Source organism: Tachyglossus aculeatus, chromosome 14, assembly GCF_015852505.1.
Source record: "Tachyglossus aculeatus isolate mTacAcu1 chromosome 14, mTacAcu1.pri, whole genome shotgun sequence".
In the NCBI taxonomy this organism is placed as follows: domain Eukaryota; kingdom Metazoa; phylum Chordata; class Mammalia; order Monotremata; family Tachyglossidae; genus Tachyglossus; species Tachyglossus aculeatus.
In genome coordinates, this window is record NC_052079.1 from 39415566 (window position 1) to 39439429 (window position 23864).

The following is a 23864-nucleotide window of genomic DNA, read 5'->3' on the forward strand; positions in this document are numbered from 1 at the left end:
TTCCCTTTATCCTGTGATGATAATAAACGAGGTAATTTTACAAGAATTGATTAGTAATCAGCAGCTTTTTAAAAAGTGTCACCTACTTGTAGAACTACATATCTGGTTCATCCACAGGAATAAATGTGACATGCCTGTCGTAGGTAAAGTTGATGTCTGGGGCAGGCTTCTGGACAGTACTTGTCCTGTCCTTTCTAATTGTTTCTGGTCACAGCCTTTTCTTCTGAAAAGTTAATGATTTAAAAGAAAAAAGTGTAGAAAACTGTGATATAGGTTTACTTAGGAGTCTGATAATGTTGACAGCATCTTCCTCTGAATGTCAAATCAATAAAAAATATGAACTTTAAATTAAGCCTCTGAAAGAACAGAGAAGCATTACGGAATTGAATTCAATCCCCAAGGTTGAGAACATTAAAAAATGATTAATGATGTATCCTTGAACTGCCTTTTGGTAGCTCTTATCACAGTCGGATTCCAAGTAATGATCCCCTCCACTATTCTGTTATAATGTCCGTGCATGAAAGGCTGAATTAACAGGAGACTCTCATTTCTCTGAATTTCTTGCTTTAATGAGTGTCTTCATGTCTTGGAGACCTGTGCATTAGATGAGTGACAGATACATGCCAATGTTTCATAATATAAAAATGCTTCGGAGAAGCAGCATGGCTCAGTGGAAAGAGCCCGGGCTTGGGAGTCAGAGGTCATGGATTCTAATCCCGGCTCTGCCACTTGTCAGCTGTGTGATTTTGAGCAAGTCACTTCACTTCTCTGTGCCTCAGTTCCCTCATCTGTAAAATGAGGATTAAGACTGTGAGCCCCACATGGGACAACCTGATCACCTTGTATGCCACCCCAGTGCTTAGAACAGTGCTTTGCACATAGTAAGCACTTAACAAATACCATTATTATTATTATTATTATTATAAGTTCAGTTATTTATAGAGAAAAGTTAGCCAAGTGATCCTATTTTGCATATAGTCTGACAGCTCACGAGATTAAATCAACAAATTAAATCATTTGCCTGGAAGAATAAACCATCCTACTGTCTCGATGAATTTTTAATCATTGCATTTTTTTTCAAATGATGAGTCTTTGAAAACATTTAACTCCAACTAGGTATTTGCTCGACGTGCTTTAAGTAAAATTGATGAATTAAGGACCCTGGAAATGATGAGTTCCTCACCACCACAGGCGGAATCAAAAAATATTTATAAAGAAGCTACTATAAAGGTTTGAAAAGTTAATGTCCTCAGAGTCCAAATGTAAATGTGCTTTAAGAAAACTTGGGGCCTTTTATATTTAACCGCGGAAATAATGAGCTTCATTACCATGAGGATGGTGTTTTGGTGCCACTTGCAGCCATAATCAATCCATCGACTGTCTTTATTAATCAGTTAATTTGGGCAGAACCACTGTTTAGCACTTGGGAGAGTACAGTAGACTTGATCCCTGCCCCCAAGAAGTTTGCAGTCTGATGGGGTTGCAAAACTAGCCTAATCTAGCTTTATGATGACTTGTGTTGAACTCAGGACCGACTACAGACATTAGGCTGCTCTGAGGTGGAGAGAAAATCACCGCTCCTCCCATCCCATATGGCATCATTACATCATATACACATGCAGCATAAAGTAATGACATTGTGTGGAAGTGCACTAAATCCTAGATACTAGAGTTACTTTTCCGGGGAGAACCTTGACCCTCGCCCATTCACTCCAGAGCCATAGCATTCCTCCCTCAGGTTTCGGTTAACTCAGGTGCTGCTTCTGACTTGGGCAGGGGAAAGCTCACCACTTTCCAGTTTTCAGCTCCTGCTGCCCGTGAGACCACCCCACAGCCAATTTCTCTAATATCTACTATAAATCTGGCACCAGTTGGATTATTTCTCCAACTCAGCCGATCAGAGTCAAAGAATGCTTGGTCACTGAGGAGACTTCGGTAAACGAGGCTTCTAGGTACTGATGAGAGTTTCTGGGATTGGGTCGGATTAATGCATAGGCTCTAGGGGATGCAGCCCAGGGCTCCAGGCGAAGGAGGGCCTCGGCAAAATACAGCAATTATATATATGAATATCTCTCTATATAAAATGTGCAATCTATGTATCCTAAGTTACGAAGTAGGCTATTTTCAATTAATATTTTATGTATTTTAAGAAAGAAATGTAGCCACATAACAGCTTTATGTTAACTTAAGCTAGGCTTAATATGGTGTTAATAGTCTGTCATTTTGTTTGAGGCTTATGTAAAGGGACCCCCATGAAATCTAATCTCCTTGGGCCCACAGAAGAGTTTATCCAACCCTGTTTGTGTCATATGTCAGAGAAGTGATATTAGGGGCGGGACTGAGCCCTCTATTTCCTTCCCCCCGCCCCGCCTGCCGAAAATTGCAAAAACAACTTGCCCCACAGACTGCTGCCAGACACGTTCTCAGAGGTGTGATGGGATAGACTCTCACTGGTAATGGTTGGGAGAAAACCCTTCTCAAATTCACCAAAATTGGGGTACTAGAAATGCTACTAGCAAGTGAACTGGTGGTGGCAATGCAAAAAGAGGAGTCAGAAGGACATGGATTCTATTTCCGGCTCTGCCATCTGTCTACTGTGACCTTGGGCAAGTCACTTCACTTCTCTGTGTCTGTTAAGTCATCTGTAAAATGGGGATTAAGACTGTGAGCCCCAAATGGGACCTGCTTACCTTGTATCTACCCCATGCCTGGCACATAGTGAGTGCTTACATAAAACCCCGCAAAAGCTGTTGAATAAATCTGCCTCAACTTGCCCTGACCATGCTTTATTTGGGTGTTTATGAAAGGAACAACCTAGTTGAGCATGAGCAAAGCACAGAGTGGCTGTGCTGCTGCAATCTGTGGAGAACAGTTCTGCCCCGCTGACTTTAAATGAGCTCACTTCCCCTCCCCATTGCCTCCCTGCACTGTTGGGGAAGAGGGGGTGATGATTGGGTTCAAGATTTAATTCTTGTAACTTTAGATTGGGTTCAAGATTTAATTCTTGTAACTTTAAAATCATTTTTTCTGAGGCAGATGGCAGTGATGATCTTCAAAAGGGCAGTGTATGAACCAAGAAGAAAACCCAAAGGGTTCTTGAGGCCAAAAGTAAGGGTTAACCTAAAGGAAGTACAAACTGTAAGTCTGAAAATATATTGTATGGATTTATCTTTTGAGATATATGTGTGTGTAGATGTGTGTAATTCAAGCAAGCCCTGGAGAATATATTTTCATGGCTGGTAAATCAATAAAGCTTTATTAGTTCTTTTAAAATATGTCTGAAGCCTGTCCAAAGTATAAAACAGATTTTGCTGTTTAATTGGTGTGAACCTGATTCGCATGGCATTGCCGGTGAAACAAACCTTGACCTCTAGAGCCGGGGGGTTCAGAAGCAGAAAGATTTCAAATTAGTTCAGATCAATGATTTGCTGTTCTACTCTTTTATATGCTTGTTTTCTTTGAATACGATTCAGACCACATTTTACCAACTATATTTCTCTAAAAATAGTATGCATCTGAATAAGGAAACCTAATAATGGTTCCTATTATGGCTGGGACACTTTTAACTCTGGGTACAAAGTTCACAGCCATTAGGAGTGTGTTAGAGCATACTAATTGCTGACACATTATTCTGGGTTAAGGCATGTAGACAACCACACTATAGATCCGTGATGGGAATTTTGATTTATTTGCATAACCAAGAGTGCCACATTTATTTTTAAGGTGCTTTGGAATTTTGAGACTAGAAAATAACATGTAAAATAAAGGTTTATATTGTTTTTTATTCATGATGATAGTTTTTTAATTTTGATTGTTAAATGTGCCCTTTACCGTAGAAAAAAAGCTCATAATAATTCCCAACAGTTATTCTTTATAGAGAATCTCTAGCGAGGGGTTTGCTATCTTGCAGAAGAACCCTATTGTAGGGAAAACACTTGTTTAAATAGTCATCCTGTGTCCAGTTACGCATGACTACCCATAACTGTTTCTTCCAACACCATATCACTTTTTCTCCAGAGAGGCATGTTACCAAAAGAATATTCTCTAATTTATCAATAGCATTTTATCCAAAATGCATAATGAAGATATACATTGTCTCAGAAGTGACTGCACAGATTAACACACAGAAGCATATGTCATCAAGTACAACATTCCCAAACCTGGACCAGATCTCTCAGGAATCCTGAACAGCAACATTGATTTCTAGAGTGTCTGAAAGTATCTTAGACAGTCTTAGGGGTGGATCATTGTTAGACCACCTCTCTTTCATTTTTATTAATTCTATAAATGAGGCTTTTGTCTCAGACTTGAAAGACCAATGAAGAAGACTAAAGATACCTAATGCTGTGTTTTCATTGGTAGCCCTTACCAGCTCATCGGTGGTTTTAGTCCCCTCTTAGAATCACACCCGGAGAGTTTCCAGTACTCTACCAGTCTCGACTACAGGAGGGAGAGTCAAGCAGGGGCATACCCATTCCATTCCTAGCTTGGGCAACGGCTAGCGACTGGAAGGCAATCAGCTACAAGTCAAAACTCACCTGTGCTGGGCAGGAGTGGCACGGAAAAGACTCAAATTTACTGTGTGGAGAAGGCAATGGCAAACCACTTCCATATTTTTACTAAGGAAATTCTGTGGAACACTACCAGAATGATTGCAGGTGGAGGTGGGCCATTCTGGGAGAGATGTGCCCATGGAGTCGCTCTGGGTCGGAGATGGCTCGAAACCATAAGACTAGACAAGTGGTTTTAGTAGCTCGGGTAAGGAGATAGGACTAGATTATAATAGAGAAGGAACAGGAAGGACATTTAAAGGAGTCTTATATTGGGAAAAAATTCCTTTGGCCGACTCTTAACCTTTCTAGTTTTCCATAGCTTGTTTGTGTGTTTAACAGGCTGAATAGAACCCCTGGGACAACTGTGAAGCAGCATAGCCCAGTGGAAAGATCACAGGCCCCTGAGTGAGAGGGCCTGGGTCTTAATCCCGGCTTTTCCACTGGTCTGCTGTGTGACTCTGGGCAAGTCACTTAACCTCTCTGTGCCTCAGTTACCTCATCTGTAAAGTGAAGATTAAGACCGAGAGCCCCATGTGGGACAGGGATTGTGTCCAACCTGATTAACTTGTATCTAACCCCACACTTAGAATAGTGCTCGATACTTGGTAAGCACTTAACCAATACCATAATGTTTCATTATTATAAAGCATCTCTGAAATTTTGGCCATATAGTCATTTTAATGATTAAATTTGGTACACATGTATTTTATTCCAAAGAATGTACCACGAGCTGGAGAAAGGTATAAGGATATTCAGATACAGGCCTTCGGTGGTTCACTCTCTGTAACTGGGGATCTGAAAACAGACTCACAAGAAAAGAAATAATGAGTAACACTAGGAAAAGTCACTGTACTTTATTTCTGAAAGGAACAGATTCCAGGTTTTTCTTGCTCCCAACAGGGCTGTCTGTGGTTCTTCAGTCACAACCTCCCCCAAGTTATAAGTGGCAGGAAGGCAAGCTGCGGCCCACCCCACAACTGTGGGATGAGGCTTTACGGTGGGGAGAGAGGAGCTATCCCACAGACCCCGAGCCATGGGCCCGGTGGGCACTGCCCCAACTATACGCCCATCCGACTCTCGTTTTAGGCAGACAGCACTTCGATGGGGGTGCGAGCTCTGTAGGGTGAATTGGCTTTAGAGGGGCAATGAAACCTGTTGAATTCAGCTCCATTGTCAACCTATTCCACCCCCAAAAGGCAGATGGTGGACGTGGTGTCAAGCAACGGCTCTGAATTTTACTCTTGACAAAAGATTATGGCTCCCTAGTCTGGCCTGGAATCCCCTTTGCTCCACCTGAGTTATGGGACCTGATTGGAAACCTCAGTCACTCCCAATCTGACCCTAGAGTCTAGGGGAGGTTCTAGGATTAAGCCGTTGAGCCATTTTACCTCCTTCCCTTCCCCACAGCACCTGTATATATGTTTGTACATATTTATTACTCTATTTATTTATTTATTTTACTTGTACATATCTATTCTATTTATTCTATTTTGTTAGTATGTTTGGTTTTGTTCTCTGTCTCCCCCCTTTTAAACTGCGAGCCCACTGTTGGGTAGGGACTGTCTCTATATGTTGCCAATTTGTACTTCCCAAGTGCTTAGTACAGTGCTCTGCACATAGTAAGCACTCAATAAATATGATTGATGATGATGATGATGAGCCATTCATCGTTACCCTGGCTAGGCAGTCCGGCGGGCCTCTCGGGATGGGGTAGGGGGCTCATTTTTTTTTTATGGTATTTGCTATACACTTTCTATGTGCCAAGCACTGTTCTAAGCACTGGGGTAGGTATTCACTCATTCGGTTGTGTTTATTGAGCGCTTACTCTGTACTCTAGGTACAAGGTAGTCAGGTTGGACACATTCCATGCCCTACATGGGGCTCACAGTCTTAATTCCCATTTTACAGGTGAGGTAACTGAGGCACAGAGGAGTTAAGTGATTTGCCCAAGGTCACACAGCCGGCGAGTGGTGGAGCCAAGATTAGAACCAGGATTTGTGGGTTCCCAAGCCTGTACTGTGCTCTGGGGGCCAGACCAGATGCTTCCTCTGGTTTAACTCTAGTCCCGGAGAGTCACAGGATACCTGGGACTTCTCTCCTCTCTGGGGAGCTTTCGGCACCCAAATGAGGCAAGGCTCTGGTCAAGGCTTTCTTTGCATGTCTGCCAGTTTCTGGGACCAATCTGGGATTTTTTTCTCTCCCTCACAGGCTTCTGGATCAGTTGGGAACTTCTTAGGTTCCCACTGATGGGCAGTGGGGTGGTTTCTGCCTCTAGAAGCTGTGCCCCCCTCGTCCCCCTCTCCATCCCCCCCCATCTTACCTCCTTCCCTTCCCCACAGCACCTGTATATATGTATATATGTTTGTACATATTTATTACTCTATTTATTTATTTATTTTTTACTTGTACATGTCTATTCTATTTATTTTATTTTGTTAGTATGTTTGGTTTTGTTCTTTGTCTTCCCCTTTTAGACTGTAAGCCCACTGTTGGGTAGGGACTGTCTCTATATGTTGCCAATTTGTACTTCCCAAGCACTTAGTACAGTGCTCTGCACATAGTAAGCGCTCAATAAATACAATTGTTGATGATGATGATGATGCCCCTTCGAGGTAATAGTTAATCAAAGTTTCACCCCCCTAAAAATACTGCCCCAGATTCACCCCCAAGCTCCAAATAAAAAATTGGCATCTGGCTCTTAGGTTTTTGTTGTGGTTTGGTTTCAGTTACAATGGCCCCGCACTGTAACAGAGAGGTTGTTGACAGAGATGTTCGATAGCACTGCATCTCAGTTCCTGGCGATCTTGGAAGCCCTCTCTGACAGTAACCGGCGAACACTGCAAACTGGCCCTCCTACAGTTGATGAAATAGAAGTTCGTGATGTTGTCTTGGAACTTTTTATGGCAGGATTGGAACTTTTAACAGGTAAAGATAAAATAACAGTTTTTTGGCCTTGTGTATACTCTGTTTTTATAATTATACCAAAAATGTGTTCTTGAGACCCAGGAAAAATGTCCAGCTTGTTTCTAAAAAGTCATAAAAATGACACAGTTCCATTCGTTGGAGAACGGAGAGTTGGAGAGTTCCATTGGAGAAGCAGCGTGGCTCAGTGGAAAGAGCCCGGGCTTTGGAGTAAGTGGTCATGGGTTCAAATCCCGGCTCCGCCAATTGTCAGCTGTGTGACTTTGGGCAAGTCACTTAGCTTCTCTGGGCCTCAGTTCTCTCATCTGTAAAATGGGGATTAAGACTGTGAGCCCCCCGAGGGACAACCTGATCACCTTGTAATCTCCCCAGCGCTTAGAACAGTGCTTTGCACATAGTAAGCGCTTAATAAATGCCATCATTATTATTATTATTCGTGAATCACTATGCTCCTGCGCTCACATTGCAGAATGCTTGTGATTGGCAAATATCTGAACAGGCCAATTGTTCCACTGAAAATTCATCCATACCAGGCGTAAGTCTGCCCTTTCTTCTTCTCAGCAACATTACTTTCTCCTCCAAGGGCACCCATGCCCATTGCTCCCCGCAATAATTCCAGATCCCTAACTCCTTCATGAAGCTCCAGTTCCCCTATCTTTCCATGCTAATGTCCAGTAGTCTTAGCAGGTACATTTTCTTTTAAAATGGATGCCTCCAGACTGGGCTCCACAACTGCCCTCCCCACCTTCCTAAATCCCTCCCAGCCGTACATTCAATATTTCATTTTCCGTAGTCATCTCTGAAGAGGAGATCTCACCTCTGTTCAAAATCTACCTCTTCTACCTGTGCCTTTGAGGTCATCCATTCTCTCTTTCCAAAATCTCTTGCCCACTTCCTCCATCCCCCTCTAATGGCCATCTTCAACTGTCCCTTTCTGATGGGTCCTTCCCCTCTGCCTTCAAACACGTTTGTCTCTTAGTTAAAAAAAAATGCTCTTCTGTATCCCACTGCACTCTCTAGCTATTTTCCCATTTCCCAGCTCCCACCCATGTCGAAATTCCTGCTGCCTCCAGTTCCTCTCCTTCAACTCCATTTTTGACCCCTACCATCTCCTCCCTCCAGTGAAACTGCACTATGGTTACCAATGAGTTCCTCCTTGCCATATCAAATGGGCCCAATTCTATTCTTATCTGCTTAGGTCTTTTGGCTACTTTCAATCCTGTGGACTTTTTCTTGTCTCGATACCTGGCTTTTCTTTTATCTCTCACCCCCTAACTGTAGGGATCCTTCAAGATTTTGTTCCGAGTCCTTGTTTCTTGTCTCTTTACACTCACTTTGTAGAGCAACTCATCCATCTGTTCTCACAACTTCAACTACCACATCCGTGCTATCAGTAGCCCCCACCTCTCACCTCCTCTGCAATGTCACATTTCCACTTGCTTCCAGGATATCTCTGAATGGATGTCATGTGGGCGACTTAAGCTTTAATGTGCCTAAAACCGAACTCTTCAACTTCCTTCCCCAAACTACTCTTCCTCCTAATTTTCCTTTCTCAGTGGACAATTTGACCATTCCCCTTGTCGCCTGGTTCTGAGGCCTCCAACCTTGGTATTATCCTTAACTGCTGGTTTTGATTTATCATACTTCCCAGATCTGCCGCTTCCTCTCCATCCAAATGGTCACCATCCTGGTCCGGGTGCTCATCATATTCTGGCTAGACTACTCTGTCAGCCTCCTTACTGGTCTCCCTGCCTCCAGCCTCTCCTCTCTCCAGTCCATATTTCACTCAGCTGCTTGCATCATTTTTCTAAAATGTTCTGCACATTAATCTACACTAAGCAGAGAAGCAGCGTGGCTCAGTGGAAAGAGCCCGGGCTTTGGAGTCAGAGGTCATGGGTTCGAATGCCGGCTCCACCACATGTCTGCTGTGTGACCTTGGGCAAGTCACTTAACTTCTCTGAGCCTCAGTTACCTCATCTGGAAAATGGGGATTGACTGTGAGCCCCACGTGGGACATCCTGATCACCTTGTATCCCCCCCAGCGCTTAGAACAGTGCTTTGCACATAGTAAGCGCTTAACAAATGCCATTATTATTATTATTATTATTACACTCAGAAGTATTTAATAGTTAACCATTCTTCTCTGCGTCAAACAGAAACTCCATCGGCTCTCATTCTCTTGCTAATCCATTCTCTTGCTAATCCATTCTCTCTTCCGGTAAGTCAGTCAGTCGTATACGAACACTTACTGTGTGCAGAGCACTGTACTAAGCACTGGGGGAAGCACAGTACAAAAGTAAATGGATAAATCCCCCACTATACCCTAGCTCGCACTCATAATTTCTCTCCCAACTCTCGTAATTGTGCCTCATTTATGTCTCTCCTGCCAGTGACCATTTGGTCATGTTTTTCTTCTTCAAATCCACCAGACCACTGCTCTTTCTAGCTCCAGAGATCTTGTAAAGTCTCACGTCTCTCTAAGGCTTTCCCCAGCTATGTAACTTCTCTTCTTCTCAGGTCATATCCACCCAACTATCGTCGCAGCACTTATGGAATCACAACCACCCATAATACTTTTAATTCATACTGATTTACATACTCTTCTGTTTAAGCATTGATTTTCCCACCTATCCATCTCGTCTCCTTCGTATCTGTAAATCAGTTTATGTGTGTCTCCATTAGATTGCAAGCTCCTTTAGGGCAGGCACCATGTCTTCAATCAATCATTTATTGAGCGCTTACTATGTGCACAGCACTGTACTAAGCGTGTGGGTGAGTACGATACAACAGAGTTGGTAGGCACATTCCCTGCCTGCGATGAGATTACATTTCTTCAAGAGGACATATCTTCTCCTTTTATTATACTTTTCCAAACATTTGGTGTAATGCTCTGTCCACAAAGACCCTTTACCAACGTGGTTGATTCTAATACCATAACTATTCCACCTTGACAACTCATTTCTTTGAAGTCCCTTTTTATGCAGCCTATCCCCACGTAGTATGAAGGTGTCCTCTCTCTATAGTCTGTTAAACCAAGAATGGTCAAAAGAAAAATCATTCTCCAGATGGAATAGGCATTTTTCTACTTCCTGCCCTTGGTTAATCTCATGAACTTTCTTTAACACACTGAATTCAGTTGGCCTCCTTATGAAAATCTCTTTGGATAGGTAAGTAGGTTCCTCATTCATATTTGTATGGACAGTATTTCTTAACATTGCCACCTTTCACTTTAGTGTATATGTGTGTGACAGCCATTTAACAGAAAGGGAGAGAATAGACACAGATATTTCATAAACTGTTATGTAAAAAAAGTGTTTTTTTTTTTTAATTATACCACCCAAACTCTTATTATTGTCTCATTTAAAAAGGATATGCTTCATGGGATATTTGTAACCTCAGAAAAAATCCAAGGAAAATATATAGCAATTGAATGCACTTTTTCCATTACAGGTGGACCCAATGGGCCTAGTTTACGGAGAAAACTTGACTTTTCCCAAATCATTCATGCCAACTCAACTCAACTGCAACTAATAATAGAAGGTAAATTGATTAGAATTAGTGAAACATGTGCATCTACTCAAAAATGCATGTTCAGGAAAACCCAATTATGATTTTCTTGCATATTAAGGAGCAGCATAGCCTAGTGGAAAAAGCACAGGCTTGAAGGTCAAAGGACCTGGATTCTAATCCTACCTCTGCCACTTGTGTGCTCTGTGACCTTGGGCTAGTTTATAAGGTCATTGTGGGCAGGAAATGTCTGTTTATTGTTGTATTCTATTCTCCCAAGCACTCATTACAGTGTTCTGCCCACAGTAAGTGCTCAATAAATATGATTGACTGACCAGTCACTTAACTTTTCTGTACCTCAGTTTCCTCAGCTGTAAAATGGGAGTTCAATCCCTATTCTCCCTACTATCAATCAATCGTATTTATTGAGCGCTTACTGTGTGCAGAGCACTGTACTAAGCACTTGGGAAGTACAAGCTGGCAACATATAGAGACAGTCCCTACCCAACAGTGGGCCCTACTACTTAGACTGTGAGCTCCACTTGGGACGGCAAGTGTATCTGACATGATTATTCATTCAATCATATTTATTGAGTGCTTACTGTGTGCAGAGCACTGTACTAAGCGCTTGGGAAGTACAAGTTGGCAACATATAGAGACGGTCCTTACCCAGTAACGGGCTCACAGTCTAGAAGGGGGAGACAGACAACAAAACATAGACAGGTCCTCCTGAGTGGGAAGCATTTGTGGGTGATTATCTTATAATACTTAGAACATAGTAAGTTAATGTTATATTTTGTTTTCTCTGCATTTATTTACATCTTAGCCAAGGGCCCAGAAATTGTCTCTGAAACATTTCTCCAAATGCATTGTTGAAAAAAATTTACCCCTCTAGAATAAACTAACATGAACAGCAAATATATGATAGCTTAAATGCTAAAAATATATGGAGTAATCTTGTCTTCCCCACTGAAGAACCTTTTGGATCATTTGTCTTAAAAATTTATAATTTTAAATTTATAATTTATAACATTATAAAGTTTATAATGTTAAATAATGTTAAATTGAGGAGCAGCGTGGCTCAGTGGAAAGAGCATGGGCTTTGGAGTCAGAGGTCAAGGTCAAATCCCGGCTCTGCCACTTGTCAGCTGTGTGACTTTGGGCAAGTCACTTAACTTCTCTGGGCCTCAGTTACCTCATCTGTGAAATGGGGATGAAGACTGTGAGCCCCCGGTGGGACAACCTGATCACCTTGTAACCTCCCCAGCACTTAGAACAGTGCTTTGCACATAGTAAGCACTTAATAAATGCTATTATTATTATTAACTACATTAAATACCAACATTGCAATTGAAACAATCATATGGTATTATTTAGAAACAACTCTTTTGCCAAATACCTGAAAAATATTTTGATATACCAGATACTAATTAGTCTTTCAAAATATCATAAAAAGTTTTGTTTTTTGGGGTCGCCTTTACAGGAAAAAATGCCATTTCTGCGGATGCTGCTGTGAGATTTATAAAATTAGCTTTTACCTATGAAGATTGGAATTTATTTAATTCTACAGCTGATCTACTCATTAACTTTTTAAAGGTAATGGATATTTATCATGCTCTTTGAGTGTGTTTTTGTATATAAAGCTTAGCCATGCTAAATCGCTAATTAGTTGGGCATGAATTTCCTAGAGTCAAGATGATTCAGCATCGAAAAAATCCGAAATGGATCTAAAACTTCTTGTTGCAATGGAACCACTAGTCAATGTCAAACGGCTAAAAGGGACCCTCTTTAGTCAGGAATGCTTTAGAGATGGAACTCCTCGTGGCTCTGGAAAAAAAACAATTGCATTTCAAGGTAAGTTCATATATGGGAATTTTATTTTGGTATATCAATCAGTGATATTTATTTAGGGCTTACTATGTGCAGAGCACTAAGCACTTGGGAGAGTACAGTACAATAAAATTAGCAAATTCCCTGCCCATAAGAAGCTTACAGTCTAGAGGGGGAGACAGACATTAATATGAATGAATAAATAATTTATAATATGTAATTCATTCATTCAATCATTTTTATTGAGCTCTTACTGTGTGCAGAGCACTGTACTAAGTGCGTGGGAAGTACAAGTACAGAGACGGTCCCTACCCAACAACGGGCTCACAGTCTAGAAGGGGGAGACAGACAACAAAACAAAACATGTAGACAGGTGTCAAAATCGTCAGAACAAATAGAATTAAAGCTATAAATGGGGATGAAGACCATGAGCACCCCCGTGGGACAACCCGATCACCTTGTAACCTCCCCAGCGCTTAGAACAGTGCTTTGCACATAGTAAGCGCTTAATAAATGCCATTATTATTATTATTATTAACAAAATAAATAGAATAGTAAATATGTACAGGTAAAATAGAGTAATAAATCTGTACAAATATATACAAGTGCTGTGGGGAGGGGAAGGTGGTAGGGCAGGGGGATGGGGAGGAGGAGAGGAAAAAGGGGGCTCAATCTAAAGGTATGTGCAGAAGCGCTGTGGGTTGGAGATGGGGTGAATATCAAATGTCCAGAAATCACAGATCCGAGTGCATAGATGACATAGAAGGGAGAGTGAGCCTGGGAAAAGGGATCTTAATTGGGAAAGGCCCCTTGGAGGAGACATGACCTTAATAATGCTTTGAAGATGGAGAGAGTGGTGGTCTGGCATATAGGGGGGTGGGGAATGGAGTTCCAGGCTAGGTGAGGGTCGTGGGACAGGGTTTGCGGGTGAGATGGATGAGATTGGGCACGGTGAGTAAGAGGGAGCCAGAGGAGTAGAAGGTCCAGGCCAGTATGTAGTAGGAAATCAGTGAGCTGTGAGGTAAGACGGAATAAGCCGACTGAGTGCTTTTAAGCCAATAGCAAGGAGTTTCTATATGATGCAGAGGTGGATGGGCAGCCATCGGAGATTCTTGAGGAGTGAGGAGATGTGGACTGAAAACGTTTTTGCTGAGAAGTATTCCGTTCAGCAGAGTGAAGTGTGGACTGGAGTCGGGGAGAGATAGGATGTTGGGAGGTCAGCGAGGAGGCAGGTGCAGTAATAATAATAATGTTGGTATTTGTTAAGTGTTGACTATGTGCCAAGCACTGTTCTAAGTGCTGGAGTGGATACAAGGTAATCAGGTTGTCCCACGTGGGGTTCACAGTCTTCATCCCCATTTTACAGATGAGAGAACTGAGGCCCAGTGAAGTTAAGTGAGTTGCCTAAGCTCACACAGCTGACAAGCGGCGGAGCCGGGATTAGAACCCATGACCTCTGGCTCCCCAGCTGTGCTGTTTCCACTGAGCCACGCTGCTTCTCAGTAGTCAAGTAGCCAGTAGTCAAGGTTGGATAGGATAAGTGTTTGGATCAGCATGGTAGCTGGATGGAGGGGAGAGGATGGATTTTAGCAGGGTTGTGAAGGTAGAACCTTCACTATGAGGTTAGAATGGGAAAGGTGAGTCGAGGGTCAGTGTCAAGATTACGGGCATGTGAGGTAGGATAGCGTTGTTGTCTACAGTGATGGGGATGACGGGAAGGATAAGGGGTTTGGGTGGGAAGATCGAGAGTTTGGTTTTGGAAATGTTTAACTTGAGGTGTTGGCAGGACATCTAGGTAGATATGTCCCGAAGGCAGGAGGAAATGTAAAACTGCAGGGAAGAAGAGGTCAGGGCAGGAGATAAAGACTTGGGACTCAACTGCATAGAGAAGTTACTTGAAGCCTTGGGAGGAAATGAGTTCTCAAAGGGAGTGGGTACTGATGGAGAATAGAAAGGGACCTAGATCTGAGCCTTGAGGGACCCCCTACTGTCAAGAGGGTAAAGCAGGCCAGCTTTAAAAGATCCCCTGAGGGATCTTAATTGACTTTTAAAAACATGGCTTTAGTGTATATATAGACCAGTGAGCAGTGTTTACCACACTCAGCCTTCTCCAAATGAAAGTGAGTCGGTTCAGTTTCAAGATGAGCAAAATGCAGTTTCTCAGGTGAGTACCTGCTCACCTCCTAGAATCAACTGACCATTCATCCCACATTAGGTAAGATGGGCTAGAAATTCTTGCCCAACCACTCTCCCCAGAGATGCCGGGGGCTGCTTTCAGATGGGAGATGAAAGGGGAGAAAAACAGCCTTGGCAGTGGCACAGAAAGTATATGAAGGAATGGAGAAGAGGTTACCTTATCTTTCGCTCTTCTATCAGTGTCATTGGTGCTGCAGCCATCCTAATTGCTTTCACCTCTTGGGCTCTTCTGAGGATTTTAGCACAGGTGGAGTGGCTCCAGGGAGGTTTTGTGGGAAATCATCACGAAACAACCCACAGCTGCTGTGGGCATGGCTGCTCCTTCCTTCCCCACACTGTTGCTCACATGCCTGAGACTTGCAGTTGTGGCCTAGTTGGCTGCAGCGAAATGGTGGCTCTGCTATGGAGGTGACTGCGATAGAGCAGAGATGACTGTTAGGGCTGAGAAACTGCTTATGTGTGTAGGTTTCCAGGGACACGGGAATGTGGGCATGTCTGTCACACCTGCTCCTTTCTCCTCTTCTCTTCTCTCCACCTGTCTTTTTCTTTCTCTTACTCTCCTGCCCTCTCCAACTCTTTCTCTGTCCATATTGTTGTCGTTTTCTCTCTGATTCTGTCTTCTTTTGGCTTCCTTTATTTTTCTCTTTCTCTGGCTCTGTGTTTTCCCTTCCCTGCATTTTCATCCTGCACCAGGGGGCCCCACACCTTCATTCCAATTTAAGCCCCTGAAAATCCAGTCATCTTATTCTTAAGGTAAGAAATAACTTCAGAATTTACGTTTGGACTCTTTTGCACCTTTTAGGGTTGGGTCTGATGCAGTTTTCCTAAATTCTAGAGACTGTAACATACTTCTGTAGTCAATTTTGTGAAAAATAAATCTCCTTATGACAACATTTTGTGGCCATCTTAATCCTTTCTACTGGTCCAAGCTTGAAATTCTTTGGCAATATAAATGAATTCTTAGTATACCCTGTAATTGGCTAGTTTATTTTATATTCTATTATTAGATAGGTCACACATTCCTTGGAGACTGACCACTAGACAAGGGTATTTATCATGTACTGCAGAGCAAATAATAATAATTAGAATTTACAAGATATTTTCTATTTGAAGATCATGAAATTTTTCTAGACAAGATGTGGTCAAAACCACGTTTTGCAGATCAAAAGCAAAGATAAATGGGCTGCTCTATTTTCTCCATTCATAAGCATGTCTTTTATTCTGAATTTTGTAATTTGTATTTTTTTTTCACTTTGTATTTTTTTTTTATTGAATTGTCAATTTAGATGTATCCAAGAAGACTGTTGGCCACTCTGATGAACTCATCCACTTGGCAGCAACATTGCTTTCCTGTGTGCGTGATCCTTCTCAGGTGAAATAGATGTTCTGAACATTTCCTCATTTGTGTTAGGATGCTTTCTTGATGCATACCACTGGGTATTTTAAATTGTATTTGTTAAGTCTTGTAATAAATGATCATATTTGGTACTAGGTATTAAATTGTTTCCAGGGGTCCCTCAAGTTGACTTGTTTCTAAAATTCAGGAAAAGAAAAGTGTAGTTTTAAGGAAAGCAGAGTGAGAAGTAACATGGCTCAGTGGAAGGAGCACAGGCTTTGGAGTCAGCGGTCATGGGTTTGAATCCCGGCTCCCCCACGTCTGCTGTGTGACCTTGGGCAAGTCACTTAACTTCTCTGAGCCTCAGTTACTTCATCTGTAAAATGGGGATTAAGACTGTGAGCCCCACATGGGACAAACTGATCACCTTGTATCCCCCCCCAGAGCTTAGAACAGTGCTTTGCACATAGTAAGCACTTAACAAATGCCATCATTATTTATTATTATTTATTTATTAAGGAAAGGGCAACATGTTTAATTTGATTCACTCTTCATTCATTCATTCATTCAATCAATCGTATTTATTGAGCACTTACTATGTGCAGAACACTGTACTAAGCGCTTGGGAAGTACAAATCGGCAACATAGAGAGACGGTCCCTACCCAACAATGGGCTAACTTTTCATTTCATGACTGAAAATTCTAGAGTACTTACTTAGAATTACTAGTGTTCCTTTGTGCACAACGTTTCACAACATTCAAAGATATGTGTAGGAAAGTGAATGTTTTGGTAATATTGGTTTATATGTTTTCAGTTCTTTGAGAGATGCTTTTTGCACATAAATTCCCGTGTTCCATACATTGCTCCACTTATTCATAATAAGATTTTAGAAATCTCTTTCGTAGTGGCAGTTCAAGTCTGTATGTGTGTTAAGGTGATCTCACTTTGGGGAACCCAAAGTAGGTGAGGAGATGAGATCTCCAGGACTGTATCTTAAAAGGCAGGAGACATAGAAAACTAAAAAGCTTGAAAGGACAGAGAAGAACGTGAGTCAGGAAAAGAGGAGGCAGAAATAGAGGGAGCAGAGTAAAAGAACTAAGGAGAGTAGAGGGGGAAAAGATGGAAGCAGAGAGGAAAAGAGGGTGGGGGTGACATAAGGGACAAAGGAATACGGGGGAAAGAGTAAATATCACTCTTTGGCCCCTCTTCTCCCTCTCCCACTCCTCTCCCCCCACAGTCACTGACCTCCATCTCGTGGGTTTCAGCAGTGGGACTCCTGCCACTGTCACCACACCATAGCTGTGGGGCACTGCAACCTCCTGCTTCTACCTCCTGTATTAAAATATCTAACTGTATTTTTGTGGTTTCCATGAAGAATCATGTCATTATGGCTGCCCTGGGAACCTTCAGGAAATGCTGGAGAGGTGATTTATTTCAGCTACTGTGGAGGAAGAATGGGAGGAAGCCCTCTTCTGCTCATTTACTTCCTTGCTCTTGCTGAAAGGTTACCACATCCCAGCTGTTGCTTCCCTCCTACCACCTTGACTCCACTGGTTGTAGAACAGAACCTGAAATTCATGACTCTTCTCTCTAGTATGGAGTGTTTGGATATCCTGTGGTCACTATTCTCTTTGGGTCTGAAACATTTATATACCTTACGAACAGGAAAGGACCTGAGCAAAATTTCGGAGGGAATTTTCCCTGCCAAATGATATATCCAGCTCCCAATACTGCTTTTGTAACTGACACCCACAGATCTAGACTTTCTCTTCAAATTTGTAGAGGGAATAAAAGTGTTAATATTAGGAGATTGAAATTTTGGTTTTGTACTTATTATAACTTTTGGATATGTCTGATGAATCATTTGTCCTAACACCCTTTTTTTTTTTTAGAACATTCAACCTGACAGAGAAATAGTTATTGACATTATAATGTTCCTGTGGCAGAAGTACAAAGTAGGAGTAGAGCGGATGAGTATCAGTGGCGACATGACCGGATACGACTCCCTAAAATTTACCCAGAAAACCAGAGTCAACAAAGTATATTTTAACTTACATTTACATGCCCGTATTTTACCTTAATCCAATTAGATTGGTATCTTAAAGACAATCTTCCCCGTTAATTTCATGCTATTTCCTGCAATGTTATAATATCGATCAGTTGTATTTTTTGAGCACTTACTGGGTGCAGAGCACTCTTGGGAGAGTGCAGTACAGTCTACGGTATCTGGGCATTTATTTCAGTAGGTGTGGAATCAAAGCAAAAGTGTTTTTGAGAATTCCAGAGAAGATTCCCAGCTTCTTAGTCTATTAGTCTTAGTGTTCTCAGACTAATGTCAATTCTCAGACTACTCCTGATGCCAATTTTGAAGTGATCTGGTCATTACAGTTGGAAGTCTGGGTTTGCATGCTTGGCCATAAATTTCTGAATGTGGATGGGAAAATGACACCAGGAATTAGGCTTGGGTAGGTGTGTCCCCAGAGGGTGGTTATTTTGAGGGTGGATTTGCACACCTACCTCTGGTCCCTGGAGTAGCAAATCTCCATCAATCAATCAAATTAGTAGTATTTATTGAGTGTTTACTCTGTACAGAGCACTGGACTAAGTGCTTGAGAGAGTACAACAGAATTTGACACGTTTCCTGTTCAGAATGAGTTTGCCGTCTGGAGGGGGAGACAAACATTAATATAAATAAATAACTTTTATAATTTAAAAATTTGTTCATAAGTGCTGTGGGGTTGAGCATGGGGCAAATATCAAATGCTCAAAAGTCACAGATACAAGTGTATAGATGATGCGAATGGGAGTGCAGGTGGGGAAAAGAGGGCTTAACTGGGGAAGGCCTCTTGGAGGTGATGGGACCTGAAAAATTTCTTGAAGGTGGGAAGAGTGTTGGTCTGACATATGGAGGGAGAGGGAGTTCCTTAGTTTGGGTTCTCTGGAGTGTGATCAACATGAATGTTGGTTGAATCTCCCAGAACATTTTGTCTTTTGTATGTTTTCTGTCTTTAGTGGGTTCATCTGTTATGGCTGATAAATGAGATACTTCAGTGCTGTAAAATGGAGAACGTCGATATTGTAGTGGTGGCAGAGGCTGCGTTACGATTAAGTGAAATTTTGGAACATGTAGGTTACTTATCAAGAAAAAGGACAGAAACCTCAGGTAAAATTTAAAATTAACTAAACCGATGAGCCAGGTACGAAATAATGATCATGATGACAGCGGTACTTGTTAAGTGCTTACTAAGTGCCAAGCACTGTTCTAAGCACTGGAGTAGGTACAAGTTAATCGGGTTGGACACAGTCCCTGTCCCACGTGGAGCTCACACTCTTAATCCCCATTTTACAGATGGAGAAACTGGGGCACAGAGAAGGTAAGTGCCGTGCCCAAGTGAGAAGTACAGAGTGCCCAGCACTCTCAGCTCTTAGGGCAACCAGTAGCATGCATAAGGCTACCAAAAGTAAGGTTTTTCAGTTCTTCCAAGAAAAATTACCTTGAAACATAAAATATTATCATTGTCCTACCAACCAGACATGTTTTACCTAGCCCATTTATAAAGACATGAATCTGATTATTCTGTTCAAGCTGATTAGGCTTTCCTTGTAGTAACTAATTCCCCTTATTCAAAAGCAGTGTGGCTTAGTGGATAGAGAACAGACCTGGCAGTCAGAAGAACTGGATTCTAGTTCCGGCTCTGCCACAGGTCTGCTGTGTGACCTCGGACAACTCAACTTCTCTGTGCCTCAGTTACCCCATCTGTAAAATGGGGATTAAGACCATGAGCCTCATATAGTACATGGACTGTGTCCAACCTGATTAGCATTTAGAAAAATGCCTGGCACTTAGTAAGCTCTTAAAAAATACCATTGAAACCTCTTCCCGCCCCACTTGGAGATCTCTCGTTCACTTTCAGAACAGTCCCTGCCATAACTTCTCTATTCCATCCTACATTTCCCCCCGCTTACCACCCCAAGATATTCACAAAGTCAGAGGCTTTAGCTGTATTTGAGGAAATTTCACTACTGTTTTTGCCGAAAAGGCACTAATATTATCGAACATTTAAAATCCGATAACGGTAGAACCGTTAGGTTGTGGATTATGGCAGGGGACAGGACGTTCTGGAGAAAGTTTATCCGTGGGGTCACTATGAATCGGAAATGGCTCCAGCATTTAGTAATACAACAATAATAATGTCAGTTAGGAAGGGTTTATTAGTCATACTTTATTTTGAAAGTTCCATATGTTGAGATATAAAAATGATTGTGTTGAAGCAGCATGGCGTCGTGGATACAGCATGGGCATGGGAGTCTGAATAATAATAATAATGTTGGTATTTGTTAAGCGCTTACTATGTGCAAAGCACTGTTCTAAGCACTGGGGGGTACACAAGGAGATGAGGTTGTCCCATGTGGGGCTCAAAGTCTTAATCCCCATTTTACAGATGAGGGAACTGAGTCTGCTGTGTGCCCTGGGCAAGTCACTTCACTTCTCTGGGCTTCACTTACCTCATCTGCAAAATGGGGATTGAGACTGTGAGTCCCACACAGGACAAGGACTGTTCCCAACTTGATTTGCTTGTATCCACCCCAGCGCTTAATAGTTGAGTGCTTAACAAATACCATCATCAGTACTATTCATGTACACAGGTTGTATACCAAAGCTCAGCCATCGACTCTTTAAAATTTTAATCCAGGTAGATGACTAGGACACCTTCCTTCTCCACCCGCACCATCCACTGCCCAGGCTTAGTGTGTGTCTGTGTGTTAAATATGCTTGGCATGACCATTCAGATGAGTCTCATGCCCCCCCAAAAATCATCATATTTTCCGCTTTGCCTGTGTGTTTGCTGTGGTGAAGGAACAGCTCAGCTTCCAGGTGGTCAACTCCACCCACACCTTTGTGGACTTCCTCGTCAGTTTCCAGTTGGCACCAGAAAGTCTCTCTGAGTATTGTCTCTAGGTCTCCTCCACTCTTTATCCATGATTGTATTGTTATTCCAGGGAGCTGGTTCCATTAGAAACTGGGACTTTCAAAAGCAACTCAGCATTAACACATTAACAGCATTAACACACTCTCCCCCTTTTAGACTGTGAGCCCACTGTTGGGTAGAGACTGTCTCTGTATGTTGCCAACTTGTACTTCCCAAGTGCTTAGTACAGTGCTCTGCACACAGTAAGTGCTCAATAAATACGATTGATTGATTGATTCCTTCCCCAACAGGGGAAAGCCACTGAAGGGATCCTTGTTGGGAGCTACTTGGGTGTCTCCTGAAGTCTCTGTAAGAGACTGATTAGGGTCCAGGCCTTCCTTCCTGTGTAGTAGCCGCAGTGACCAGGTTGAAGAGGGCAGAAGTGGATCAATCAATCAATCAGTGGTATTTATTGCCTAGACAGAGCACTATACTAAGCACTTGGGAGGGTTCAATACAACAGAATTAGTAGACACATTCCCTGCCCGTAGCGAACTTTTAGACTACAGTGGGAAACAGAGAGTATAAATAAGTAATTTACAATATATAATTTGTACATAAGTTCTGTAGGGCTGGGGGTGGGGAGAATATCAAATGTCTAAGGGTCACAGATCCAAGTGCATGGTCAATGCAGGAGAGAGCAAGTTGGGGAAAAGAGGGCTTGATTGCGGCTCCTCGGAGGCAGTGTCACCTTAATTATGCTTAGAAGGTGGAGAGAGTGGTGGTCTGGAGCGTATGGAGGGGGAGAGAATGAAGGAAAAGCTGAATACTGTTTTGTATTTTAAGAGAATTACCTCACTCTTCCCTGCGGTGGCATCCAAGAAGCAGGGATTCAGCAGATAAGCAGGGAACCTCTTTCCAGAAACCCAGGCTAACTACGTGCTCCATCCTCTCTCTTCACCTAAACAAAAAAAAAAAGCACTTAAATCTCTAGGAGGTAAAATTGGTTGTGGTAGTGGACACCAAGGCACCCCCAAAATATTTCTGTGTTGCTCTGAACTATTGATTATTTGGTCGCTCAAAGCAATTTTCAGTTACTTCCTCCGAATTATTTTAGTCGCTTCCTGCACTTTCACTCTTTTTAATCTAGCATTTTATGTCTTTTTCCATATGGTGAACTCTAGGTCCTTTTTCAAAGTGAAAATAAATGTGCAGAATCTATCTTGTTTTTCTCAGTTTTTTTATATTTGATAATGTAATCAGGAGATGTTCCTGGTTCGTGAAAGAGTTCATAGTTGCAGTACCAGCTGCTGCAAACCGGGCAGTGGGAATACTTTTGTTTAGTACCGTAGATTTGGTAATACCCTAACAGTACCATAATTGTTCCTAGGCACTACTGCCAAGGTCACTGAAAGTTGAAGAATTTCATGTATTGTAACTTTTTTCATCTAAATACATATATCACTGTCTCTCCTCTGTGGAGTTTAATTTCTTTTTCTGAATGTGGCACTGTTGCAGAAACCCACAGCAAAAGAATCCGGCTATATTTTCTTGCCACCTTAAGGCATCCATTTACTCTGTTGAAGACAATACTTTTGATATAGGTTATAAAAGGACTTGTGTGGTGGATGTATTGTGAATACTTCTTAGACCGTGACTTAAGAAGGGAACTGTTATCCGTGTCTTGAGTTCATTTGGGAAAAATTTGTGTAATTTTACATGCTAAAATTTTCATTTCCTATTAATTTTTCCAGATAATACCAGAAACAGACCGAGTAGTGAAGTAGTCTCTTCTAAAAACTTAGCTGATATTCTTCCTATAATTCAGGTACAGTCCACTACATTGAAATGTTGGAGAAAATGTGTAAAAAAAAAAAAAAAAAAAAGAGGAATGTAAATAGTAAAATGTGAAAAATCAAAATGTTTACCTAAATCTGATATGGAATGCCTTTTAGTACTTAATTTCATGAATTGGAAGTTAAAATTCAGAATATATTAGATTGAGTAGGGACGTCTTCATACTTACAGAAATAATATGGAAGAACAAATCCTCCTGTAAATTAGCACAATGAAAACTCACCATGTGTTTTGTTATGCAAACACATTGAGTTAATGTGGTTTTCAATTCAGTAATAATAATAATAATAATAATGATGGCATTTATTAAGCGCTTACTATGTGCAAAGCACTGTTCTAAGTGCTGGGGTGGATACAAGGTGATCAGGTTGTCCCACGTGAGGCTCACAATCTTAATTCCCATTTTACAGTAATTTCAACGAGCCATTGAATTGACTCAACTAAATTTACCTCCTTCAATAAGTTCCTTTATCAGTGAGTTTAAAATTTCAAAGTTACTCATTTTAATTCCCTAGGAGATAATGGGCCAGTGTTGATAGAAGATTTTCATTTTTCCCAGTTGCAGTCCTCAACACGCATCATGCATCTCATATCCTGTCTTCCACCATCTGCCCAATACCTGGTTTTACAATTCTTCTGATTCTCTTGGTGACCTTTCTCACCTTTTCCAACAACATTCTCCATGCTTCTCTCTAACCCCTAATGAATCCCCTTATCTGTCACCAAACCCTTGTCTCTTTATTTTCCTGATG

The 23864-nt window shown here is 41.8% G+C and overlaps 1 protein-coding gene and 1 non-coding gene across 2 annotated transcripts in view; both read left to right on the forward strand.

Moving 5' to 3' along the window:
- The window catches only part of CFAP54 (cilia and flagella associated protein 54), a 186264-nt gene that overhangs the window by 16377 nt on the left and 146023 nt on the right, over positions 1-23864 (forward strand). The window contains exons 7-16 of the mRNA XM_038756067.1: positions 1117-1230; positions 3037-3138; positions 7280-7478; positions 10926-11015; positions 12466-12578; positions 12671-12836; positions 16295-16380; positions 18238-18384; positions 19358-19508; positions 23010-23083. Coding sequence (XP_038611995.1) covers positions 1117-1230; positions 3037-3138; positions 7280-7478; positions 10926-11015; positions 12466-12578; positions 12671-12836; positions 16295-16380; positions 18238-18384; positions 19358-19508; positions 23010-23083 — 1242 coding nt within the window. The remainder of the gene's footprint in view (positions 1-1116; positions 1231-3036; positions 3139-7279; positions 7479-10925; positions 11016-12465; positions 12579-12670; positions 12837-16294; positions 16381-18237; positions 18385-19357; positions 19509-23009; positions 23084-23864) is intronic.
- On the forward strand, positions 4391-4528 carry LOC119937341. The gene has a single exon (XR_005454017.1). It is a non-coding gene; the product is annotated as a small nucleolar RNA SNORA7 (small nucleolar RNA).